This window comes from Anoplopoma fimbria, chromosome 1 (genome assembly GCF_027596085.1).
Source record: "Anoplopoma fimbria isolate UVic2021 breed Golden Eagle Sablefish chromosome 1, Afim_UVic_2022, whole genome shotgun sequence".
In the NCBI taxonomy this organism is placed as follows: domain Eukaryota; kingdom Metazoa; phylum Chordata; class Actinopteri; order Perciformes; family Anoplopomatidae; genus Anoplopoma; species Anoplopoma fimbria.
In genome coordinates, this window is record NC_072449.1 from 4,139,169 (window position 1) to 4,151,516 (window position 12,348).

General features: G+C 45.3%; 1 protein-coding gene across 1 annotated transcript in view; it reads left to right on the plus strand.

Moving 5' to 3' along the window:
* Positions 1 to 12,348, plus strand: part of epha4l (eph receptor A4, like) — a 51,404-nt gene that overhangs the window by 13,958 nt on the left and 25,098 nt on the right. The window contains 1 exon segment of the mRNA XM_054605407.1: positions 9,232 to 9,387. Within this exon segment, the coding sequence (XP_054461382.1) occupies positions 9,232 to 9,387 (156 nt within the window).

The window sequence follows — 12,348 nt, forward strand, 5'->3', positions numbered from 1 at the left end:
GGGGGGTTATGGGTACAGACGGTGATCGCTCTTTGAACAAGCCTAGCGTGGTCGTGTCGCGACCTCCGGCAGCTGCTGTTGATATTACCGTCAATATCGCTACCTGTGCGTACTGTAAGGGGTGTCTCACCTGACTTTGAACTGTTTTCCAAGGAACTACTTCCTCCTGAGGAAATAGTCCCTATAAAGCACATGATCCGTTACTCTTTTCATTTGAAGCGATTTAAAAATGGCAAAAGGAGCTATGTGTCGTTGTGATTTATACACTTTCTGTTCAATGTGTTAAGATACAACATTGGCAGAGAATAAAGGAAATCATGAACACATTTCTTTCTGGCAGCTCTGCGAAGCATTGGGAGCTGCTCGAATCACTGACGGAGCTGCCAAGCACGGAGCATCGCCCTAAGTGGTGAAAGAGACCATAAAGATAAGGAGAGATAACAGAAAAAGGCAGGAAGAGAGCGGTAGACAAGAAGAGGCCAAGAAATACAAAACGGAAAAGAAAAACACAAGAAACTCGACCCTGACTCTGCCCCCACACTCTCACTTCAAAGCTCGCCGTGCATTTGAATCCCACCGCTCCTTCTCCTTCGCCTCTTCCCATCGTCGCCGTGCCTGTGCGTCTGTCCTCGCATCAAAGCTAGTGGCTAAAAAAAAGTTACACATTAGCAGAGTTACCCTCTCTAAGCAGCAGCCATTAACCCCCGGCTCATGTTACACACCCCCCCACCCACCCCACCATGCAAGGCCGGGTTCAACTAGCTCCGGGGGTGGGGGTGGGGGGGGGGTCACGGAGGGCAACGTGTGCACCCAACTGCAAAGTTTGTGGACACATATATGCTACTAACTTTGGAATGCACACACATCGTGCAAAGCCATAGCGTGCGAACAGGAGACGACACAGTTTCAGGTCTGGGTGGGGGTATCGCTTCCACGACAGCGAGATGACCTCGATCCTGTTTAGAGAGATAGAGAGATAGAGAGAGAGAGAGAGAGAGAGAGAGAGGGAGAGAGGGGAGGGGAAAGTGGTCTGGGGAGAGTGAGGCCTGAGTGACACCAGGAGAGGTCAAAGGTGAAGGCAGTGACAGCCACAGCGGAGACCGGCAGACTTGTCCCTGGGCCGACATGAGCTGTTGAAGAGCTAGTGACCCGGGAACGTTTTTATGTGCCCTGACCGAGCACACACATACACACACACATATATATATATAACTGCATGTATTCCCACACACACACACAATACAGAGACGTTAAGGTGTGCACAGTGTTCTCGGGTACACACACACACGCACAATAGAAGGTGCTTTGAGGCCCCAGACAGGCTGTCGTCTGGGAGCTACAAGTAGATTACCTAAACAAACAACCTAAAAATACCTTCCTTCTCACCCTCGAGTCGACCCTTTTCCGACCCCTCCTCGTAACCCGCCAAGCCGCCTTCGAGAAAAACTGGCAAGGCTGATGCTAATCTCGACCCCAAGACCGCAGTCAACCTGGTAATGAAAGTTTTTGTCCAGTTTCTGCCCGGTTAAGACTCGACACGTGTGGGTGCGCTCCGATTTGAAGTTTCGTACTATCACATGCATGCAAGGTGTGTTTGATTGTGCTTTAGCGTGTACAGGGATGTAGCAGAGCCAACAAACTTGCCTTGACCAGCAAGCATAATCTGTAATTCAACCTATTGTCATTTTGGGGTTGTTAGTGTTCTGAAAAATCCCCATCCATTGGCACCTGTTGACCCATTTTGTTTCCATATTCATCTGAGCAATTTGATATGGAAGTCATGGTTTGTTGTTCACTTTAAGGTTTATGTGATACGGCCTTGTGGTTATGACATCATACTTTCTGAGGTCACACACCTGTGGAAAAAGAAAAGGGTGGGAACATGGAGAGCCCTCTTAGAGGAGGATAATAAACTGAAATTACCCATTTATTGACATCATGATTCAACCTGAATGTACTTGTATCTGCAGTTTCAATAGATGACAATACACTGAGTCTGATCACCCAAACAGCTTGGTATTATTATTGAAAGTGAGGCAATTTGAGATTAGAGATGCTTCACTGATGCATAAAAATAATGTTTGTTAGTAGTTAGTTAACACTGTTAGCTCTGTCAGCACTGATGCTGTTTTTTGCACCTTTAAGTAAAAATGTCAACCATTCCGTATTACAGCCTCTCAGTTTGGAGATTTCTTTGTGTTATTTGTTAGTAAGCAGAATATTATTTTAGGTTTTTGAGAGCTTGTTGTGGAAAATAAGCAATCTGATGATTTTAGGAAATTGGATCTGGATTTTTATTGATTTATTGACTGTGTTTTATTAATTAAATGGAATTAAATCTTTATCAAAACAATAATACACAAATCAAACAGTAGCAGAAAGAACTCTAGTTTCAGGGATGAAAGTCTATTGTCTGTAACATAGATTTAAGGTCTCATTGTCCAGCGCTAGGTTTAGCTTTATGCTTACTCGTACCAATGCTGGTCAAATCAAGGTAAAATGTCACATAATTCGACACACAAATAAGCTTGTTCACATTCTACCACTTGCTACACTGCAGCTTTAGCGTTTCTTAATATCACAATAACCAAATCTCAGACGATGTCGATATTATATTGATTCATGGCCCAGCTGCAGAATGTGTTCAACGTATGCAATGTCATCCTGAATAAAATAACTATTAACACATTAACTTGACAAAACTATTGTATTGTCAGTGTTGCATTGTGGGGATTTTTCAGTGATTTTATTATGTATTTGTGCTCCAGCGGGACACGTGGTTTGCACTTGTTTACAGATTTGGATATGAGGCCCCATTGAGACTGCTTCCCTATCGCTTCCTCTTCCTCCTCACCTATTCTTAGTGTGTGTTTGTGTTGTGTTGTGTTCTCCTCACACGTCCTCCCTTTTCCTGACCCATTCTCCTTCGTTCGGCTCCCCCGATTGTTTAGCGGGTTTGTGCCGATGCGAGTGTCCGACATTAGCATACGCCCCCCCCCCCCCCACCACCACCTTTTTTTCTTCATAATTGAATTGAAATGCAGCTCTTTTCATCATAAACAATGTCAGGAAAGCGTGCTAGCTCCACCGCCTGCTCACGGGGACGCACACACATGTCCAACATGAGAGTGGATCCCCATGAGACCTCGGACCGAGACAATACCTTACTCCGTTTGTTTACCTCCCGTCCCACCCGCTGTCCTCGTGTCCCCGTGCTCACACAAAGCCAGTTTGTGTGTCTTTGCATGCATGCATGGTATTGCAAAGTGCATCTGTGTAGTCCAGAGGGCCTTTTTGAAGGGCTCTGTGTGCATACCTGAGAGTGTGCAGGTGTGCAGGGGTTTTCGGAAGCCTCTGTTTGTGTATATATCTCTGTCTCGTTTGCCTTGAATTATAGTCCATTACCCACCTGCTGTGCCAATCTTAGGTCACAAAAGGTCCTCGGCGGAGTTGGCGCCATGCCCGGCTTCGGGTGGTGCCACCCTCGCGGGCCTGGCAGCGGTGCAAAAGTGAAATCTGAGTGGTCTCCGCTTTTACCTCCACAAGTTAGACAGTGTTTCACCAAACAAAGATGGATCTGTCTGCTGCCTGAACCCCTATCCTTCTCTATAGCTTGCTTTTACTGTCTCATTCTTTTACTTACATTTCCCTGCTCTCATTATTTCTTTAAGGAGGGGTCTTGTCCGTTCTGGAGTGGCTGGGCGGAATACTTTAGATTTTTGCGATATAACCATTGTACTAATATTCCTTTTTAAGGCCAAGCTAAAGGAATTAGGGAGGAAGTTTGAGGCCTACGTGTCAATAAGAACGTGGAGTCCTTGGTTTGCAGGAAGTCCTCAGAACAATATTTCAATTTTATTTTAGTTATGCAATCCAAACAGAAACAATTTAGGTGGCACCACAGTGCATTCTTAGCAAATATACATTACATGCAGCAGGAAATAGTTTGTTAGGCTTCAGAAAAACTGTTTCAGAGAGATTTTACACACTTTCAAGACATTTGTGGCAAGAAATCAGTTAATTAAAGTAAATTAGTACATTTCTGAAAGCTCTCTGGTGTTGAAGAACAGTTCAAAGTATTTTGAAGACTTTAAAAAGTTTTTGAATAATACAATTATCTGCTCTCAGGGTGTAGTTTTGTAGTAATTCTCGCTTTTACAACGTGTTTTCCTCATAATTACGCTCCTCTTGCTGGTGCTCTTATGTGCCAGGTACAGACAGTTTAATTAGGGCGGTGTCGTGGGTGGCTCTCGGGTGATGGATCGGTGCTGCTAAAAATACAGTTATAAATCATCCGGCATTTGACAGACAAACTGTCAATGCCCCCCCCCCCCGCCGCCGCCGCCGCCTGGCACCGGCCGCCGTTAGCAAAGCCGCGTTGATTGTCAGAGAGGTCGGCTTGTGCGTTATTAACATCGTTAGCCTCTCTGGCTTTTGTTCTCGGCCTTCATTAACACTAGTGGGGATGTCAACCCAGATGTCACTACCCCTGCTTTTTTGCATTTTAAAAAAGACGATACTTTCTAGTGTGGGACCTTCAGGTCAAGGTCAAGATGTGTGACGAGTGTTAGTCATCAATCATGGTGATCAGTTTTCGGAGGCCGTGTGTCCCTCATCCATCACGCTGACGGGTTCCGCTGGCCGTGTGTCTGCGTGTCGCCGTCAGGGCCGGAGGTAATTAATAACCCCCGGTGACGGAATTAATGAGTTAACCTGCTCCACTCCCCTGCTGTCCCAGTGACAGATGCTAACGGTCAGCGGCTAGTTATTCATGCTAATACGTTATTGGCTCAGGTGTATTGGTGTGTAAGGTCTTTTATTATCCATATGCGTGTCTGAGTAGGGTATAGAGTATATACATCCAATGTCAGGACTGCAGCCGGTGTGTAAACAAAGCGCTCTTTAGAATAGTAATCCCGTCCCACCTGAGCAACGCACTGCCGTCCACAGGGGAGAAACACAGATAAAAGAGACACAAAGGCAGTTTAAAGGCGGGTTTGAATAGAGATCAGCGTGGCTCCTCAAGGTTCCAGGAGAAGGAGAGACTCTCCTTGCCCTCAGGTCCTGAAAGCTGATCGCTTGGTTTTAGTGAAAGAGCGGCTTTGTGGAGGACGCCTCTGATCGCTCCACTGAAGAGCGCTCAGTGTCTGTTATGACTAAAAAAAGAGTGGCCGAGTTTTCATCACTCAAAAGGAGATAAAGCGCCGGCTTGAAAAGGAGGGGAAAATGCCATAGCTTGAACTTAATTCTACCCTTTTTTTTTTTTTTTATTATAAGAGGGGCGATTGTTCTGCCTGGGCAGGCCTGGTTATTGTGTGCCGTGTGCTGGGTGTTATATTCCTGGAGTTTTTTGTTTTTTTTTACGTCTATTGTCGCGCAAGTTTGCTCTCATGCTTTCAGTCCCCAGTGTGTTGGATACTCTGTTGTGTAGGCTGTGGAATAGCTCGCCTATCAGGCTGTGCATGCGGGTCAAGGTGGGCTGCAGTGTGTGTGTGTGTGTGTGTGTGTGTGTGTGTGTGTGTGTGTGTGTGTGTGTGTGTGTGTGTGGTTTTTATTTGGAGGCAGTGTTATGGAGCATCCAAAGCCTGGTGTGTAGGTTGTTGCCACTCAGAGGAAAAAAAAAAAAACCAGTGGGCGGTTATCATTGTATCATTAGCTTGTGTGCGCTCCCATTGCAGTTGGCTGCGTCGACGATTTCGTCTTGAACAGAAGTTCCCAGTCCCCCCCCCGCCTCCCCCCTCACGCGGTGCGACCAATTCACCCAGCCGAATCCCCGCCACACGGACAAAACTACTCATTTACTTCCTCATCCCTTCTCCTTTCCACCCGTCGTTGCCTCCTTTTTCTACCAAACGTGCTTCAGCTTAGAGACAACAGGGATTGGGATGGGGGGGGGGACTGACAAAAGATGGGGGGGGACTAAAGCCAGAGAGGAGGATTGAATGAGTGAATGAGCTGCTGGGGGAGAAAAGACAGGGAAGAATGCGATGTCCGGGTCTATGAGGGATTCCATTTTTTTTTTTTTTTGCCTTTCTAGAATAGAACAGTAAGTCACCAGTCTCTTTGTCTGCCTTTGATCTCTCAGCTCAGGGATTTGGCACCTGACAAACCCCTCTCTGTCTGAAAGGAGGCCTGCCGGGAGAAAGCCTAGGAGAGTGGGGGGGAGAGAGAGAGAGAGAGAGAGATAGAGGGCGAATGGTTGGGAGAAAAAAAAACAAAAAATAAATAAATACAGGATAGTTGGAGAGCAGCGGGGCGAAAAAGAAAAAAAAAAAAACAGTATGAAAAAGATGGGGTGGAAAAATTGGGTTAGACATTTGAGAGCTGTATGAACGGATATGATGAGGGCTTTCTTAGCTCACATCCCATAAAAACTAAATACATGTGTGTCTGTATTTGCGTCCGTGTGTGTGTGTGTGTGTGTGTGTGTGTGTGTGTGTGTGTGTGTGTGTGTGTGTGTGTGTGTGTGTGTGTGTGTGTGGGTTTGCCAGAGCTGGCCCGGACAGTGATAAATCCAGCAAGTCTTAAGGGAGATTCCTCTCTGAAGCCACGGCCTCTCAGACCACCCACTACTGTGGTCTCTTTCCCACACACACACACACACACACACACACACACACACACACACACACACACTCCTAATAGGAAGCAAATTGTCCAGCTTTTCTCCGATATCGACCCCTCTTTCCCCCCCCCTCTACTGTTCATTTCTTCGGGGCAGTCGCTGCTATAAACAAGGCCTCAAAATGTTGACATATTTTCAAAAACACAATTTTCTGTTTAAAAGAAGCGCAGATGAAGATGCTGGTGCGTGTCTGTGGGTGAGGAGGGGATTTAGAGTTGGGGCAAAGGATTCTGGGACAGCCTGTGGTGTTGGGGGGTGGGGGTGGGGGTGGGGGAATCTGAGGTCAGTCCGGGATAGCTTAATAAGCGAAAAACTCATCAACCGTGCACAGTTTGAGGTAGCCCGCTCTCTTTAAGAAGAGGCTCAGGCCCAAAGGCTGTGAAGCATGGGACTCAATTAACTCTCCCTTCAGCCTTTAGCGTCTCAAACGGCTGCTTGACCCCGCTCTCAACCCGGGACTCTTTCCTGGCCAGCGCACACGTACAAAAAAACCACCCGAACTGCAACTTTGTGTTTTGTCACCTGTAGCATTCACAACCCTCCTAAACAATACCCCACAAAAAAAATATCCCAGCGTCCTTCTGTCTCTGGTGACGAAACCGGGCGCGGAAAGATGGCTTTAAAGATAGAGAGATAACACAAAGTGCCTCCCGACTAATCTCTCCCCTCCCCACCTTTTTCTTTTTTTTGAAGAAGAAAAGAAACGGAGGCTTCACGCTCCCCTGCAGGCTACAATCAAAGAGACCCTTAGCTTAGCGTTAGCGAGTGGAGCGGCAGGGATTAAGCCCTGATTGAGTGAGTGGGAACGGGCCAAGAATGGCTCAGCAGGTAGCAGCGAGCCCGGCTTCGGTTAACGCCGCGCTGCCCTAATCCAGCTGTTAGAGGACGGCGGCTGCGGGGCAAAGAGTCTGACTTTATTGCGCCTCCAAGAGAGGGATTTCCGTTTTTTTTTTTTTTTTTTTTTTTTTTTGTGGATTTCTCTTTCTGTTTGTGTGTGCGACCGTTTTTCGGGTGGTGTGTTTGGTGGAATGTGTGTTTTTGTTGGCGGTCGGACTTCCTCCTCGTTGTGGTGCCTTGCATTTAGGCCTCGGTTTGATTTCCAGTGTGGTGAACACATGTGGGAGTTTGTTTATGCGACTGTTCTTTTGAATGAAGGATCCCCCTCATGTATTTATGACTGTGGCATTGGAATCCATGCCTTTCCGATGCACTTTTATAGTTCTGGGTTGTGTATGTGCTTGTGAAGACGTGTGTGGGGGTTTGGGGTGGGGGATTCACTTTACCCCTGCAGACTATAAGTGGGTAATTATCTGATTTATTTCGGGTATGAATTTACCCATCTGTCTCCAATGGGTCTCTACATCATAACGAGACAGGCACACATTCACACACAACGCCCACTCCACCAGAACCCAAACCACCGACCCTCCGGCCCAAATACCGCCCCGCCGCCCTCTGCCGAGCTCATGGCGGCTTCGTTGACTGACAGGTTATTTGGTCCAATCGGTGTCGTGGCTGTCTTGCGCCGCACCTTCTGGGGAATTGCTCTTTTGTCCTCGTGTCTTGGTTCAGCGCTCAGAGGGTGAAACACAACCCCGCCAAGGCTTCCCCATGCCATTATGGAAACCGATAGATGAGGGGGGAGAAACTCCTTGAAACACGAGCCCTCCAATCAAACTGTCACTCAGAAGAAAGGCGAGCACTGTCGCCAAAAGTAGGAAAAGTGTCACTTAGCTTACCATTCCAGACTGAGGTGTGTGTGTGTGTGTGTGTGTTTTAGGTAAAGACAGACCTGTGAGAGTGACAGAGCTCCTAGTGTGCCAAGTGTGGTGGCATTTGTTTGTTAAATGGTCTGAAATGCCACCGGCTTCGGTTTCATTGCGGATCCAAGTCATGCCAATTGAGCATAGCTTAAATTTGTGAGAAAGACGAGAGGTAGTTATTTGATCTCCTCGCTTTGTCAAAAAGGAAATGGCGACCTTTAGACCTGTTCTGTTGTTTTCGATAATAGAATGCAGGTTCGTGAGAAACGAGTAAAGGAGAGAGAGCACCGAAGATGGAAAATGAAGACAAAGGGAGGGAGGAATGGGGGAGAGACGTAGGAGCCTCTGGGCAACATGTTGTTTTTCTTGCTGCTAATTGGGGGAAAATGGGCGAAATCTTAAAGTCCTCTTCTTCTCAACGGTTTGATGTCAAGTGCAATGCTATGGCAACATAACAGAAACCCTAGACAGCCACTAATGTGGACTGATACGGATTCTGGGTGTAGCTTCCAAATTGATAAAAGGGGATTTATTAGAGACGGCAATGTGGTTTGCCAGTTTGTCAACTAGACTAAAATGTCTCAGCAACTGTTGGATAGATTGCCATGCATTTTTTACACGGACATTAATGGTTCCTAGAAGTAGAGATGTCACGGGACCAGAATTTTGGGGTACAAAGTCCATGCCAAAAATGATTTTTCTACTTCTAGTGCGTCGTTTGTCTTTTGAACTCTTCTCCAGTGCAAAATAGCTGTTCATTATATACTGTATTATATTTCATATTGACACATTCACAATCTAAAACCAAACTAACTCTCCCTCTTTGTCCTTTTTATCTTTCAGCCTGTAAGATCGGTTACTTTCGGGCTCTGGCCACCGACGGCTCCTGCGCCAAGTGTCCTCTACACAGCTACTCCGTCAGGGAGGGATCCACCTCCTGCGTCTGCGACAAGGGATACTTCCGCTCCGAAACAGACCCGGCATCCATGCCCTGCACCCGTAAGTAAACCCACATGTAACAAGGCAACAACGTCCAGTTTTCACCAAGTGAAGCCGATAGGGAAAGTGCATTTAAACTTGCATTCTCTCTACTGTCCAGCAGGGGGCGACTCCTCTGGTTGTATAGAAGTCTATGAGAAAATGACTCTACTTCTCTCTTGATTTATTCCCTCAGTAAACATTGTAAACATGAGTTTATGGTCTCAATCTCTAGTTTCAAGTCTTCTTCAATACAGCATGATGTTCATTTAGTAAATTATGCTCCATTTAGAGTCAAACAGACCATAAAGCTTTAGGGCGGGGCTACTCTGATTGACAGGCCGCTGCAGCTACCAGAGTTGTATACAGCATCACTAAGTCACTCCTCCTCATTCCAAATATGGCCACCCCTGTTCATTGATTGCACAAAAACCAAAAACAAGGCGATGGCCATATTCCAAGATGGCGAGGGCGAAATCGCCAAACTCGAGGCTTCATAACATCAGTCCACTAACCAATGGGTGATGCCACGATGACTACCACAAATTCTTATATACAGTCTATGCATGTGAGGCGTACAGCACATCATAATGCATAGGATATTTGAGTAAGCCATGAAGAGCTGTGAGATAGAAATATGGTCCAAGCATGTGACTGTGGCTGTATAAGTAACACAGACGCACACACAAAGTGATTGCTTTTGCCTTAACATAAGCATGGATTCTTGCTTTCTCTCTCTCTCCCTCTCACAATGTCATCCTGAATTACCCCCCCACACACACACACACAGACACACACACAGCGACAGCCCTTCTGCACACACATAAAGCAGGCGGCTGCTGGTTTAATAGGCGTCTTTTGATTCCAGGTGGTACTTAGTGATCAGTCACGGTGACAGAGAGCTAATGAGGGTATAAACCGCTGCATCCCAGATCCAGTCCTCCACAGAGAGGCGTCAAAACAACGGAGGAGGGCGAGAACGATTGGAGAAAGACAAATAGCGATAAGATAGTTAGCGGGAGGTGACGAAAAAGATGGAAGAACAAGGGCAGACGGAAAATCTGGGGATGTAGGCAGAGAATTAATAAGATGCAATAGAGGAAGAGGGTGAGGTGCCAAGGAGAAGAAGGAGGCCACTAAATACAGGAATGCATTAGGCTGAAGGAAGAGCTTTTCATTTCTCAGTGTTTGTCTGCACTTTGTTCCTTTCCCGATTAGCCAAACGCCTGCGAAGACAAATTTGCATGCATTTTTCAACAATCCTGCTGCCTAATGATTCATCTTCCTTTTTTTTTTAGACTTCATTCCCTCTCTGAGTCACGGAACTGGGGGTTCACACTTGTAGAAATACACACACAAAAAAAGGGAATAAATAATTAAATAAGGCGCATAAAACACAAAGCCCCGAGCTCTCATTTCCCAGGAAAATAACAGCATTCTTACTTACTTATAACAGACCGTTGTACACGAGTGAGTACGTGTCATAAAGCAATTTGAACAACCGAAACATCTGTTAAGTTGCTTAGCTCAGAGTTGGCTCGCGTTTCAGCCCGAATGATCTGTCAAGTTCCTGTGGATTCATCAACCAGTGTAACAGTTTATTGAATCGGACGAGCAGCCGGACCCCTCCTCCGTAACACGTAGCCGTCCAAGAGACAAAAAACCTACTCATTCCTCTGCTGCAGGGCATAAATGCAACGTTACGAACATTATTCCATCGTGGAATGTTTTCAAGATCAAGAATTATAGATATTCTTGAACAATATGGTAATCTGCAACATCTTAGACTGTCACATTTTGGGCTATTCGGGCTGTTTTTTCCAAATCACTAAAAGAAAAAGAGTTTACTTTGACCAGCAAATTGTCACACGATCGTACTTAACAAATAAAGCGATTTACCAACCAAAAAGTAAGTCAAATTAAGCCAAACGAACAGATAGAGGAAGAGGAATGGACGGGTGAAAATGTGCAAAAAACAAAGAAAGGAAACACAAAGCCATGACTGAGTTCTGGAGTGAGAGGAGATCTGCTGCTGCTCAGGCTTTTATACATGGAGCTCACCGGGTCCAGGTGTGTCTCATACCTCTGATTACTCTCAATCAGGTCTGCAGGCCTGGAGAGAGAAATCACAGAAACAGACAGACGGGCCGTCACACAGCAAATAGACAAAAACGCATGAATTAAATACTAAATTAATTTTAAAAGTGAAGAAAAGGGCTTAGAACATCATGAAGAAAGTATAAGATGGCCATTTCCATGCAAACTAATACATTGTTGCAGAAGAATATATTTTGAAGTCAAATTTATATTTACATATAACTCTTTGACATAAACAAGATCTCAAAAGTTGTAAAAAAAAACAACAGCAGCATCATTAATTAAGCCGCATATATATATACAAATGTATATATTTATATGTACAACAGTTTTGACTGAAAAGTAACATTTTTGAAAATCATCAAATTTATTTTTCATATGTATTTTATTTTCCTGCATCTGCGCTGCTGCAAATGATACTTTTTATGTGTTCTTTGAACTTTTCTTCAATTTTCACCCACTTTTAATATATATTTATTTCCTTAACTAGTACCTCACTGAAATGTAACATCTATTTTTACAGAACCAGCTTGTAGTACATGAAACATAGATGTTATCTAAAATATAACATATAAACGTATCAAACTTATTTCACTTTCACATACATCGACAACAAACTGTCAGTAAATGTGAATAAAAACATACTAATCTGTCACACGCCCCCACCCTCATGATGTTTAGTCGCCTCACTAATATATCGGGTTTTATTTTAGAGCGTAATCTCAGAGCTCATCGTTATTGTCCTGTTAGTCAGTGTGGCATTTGAGGAACTGCTGCAAGCAACAGCTGTCAGAGCTCATTACCCGGCTTCTTTTACCACGCCGGCTCTCCTACGCTCCCGACTCCACGGTTAGGAACCCAACATTAGCCCGACTCCCTCTGCGA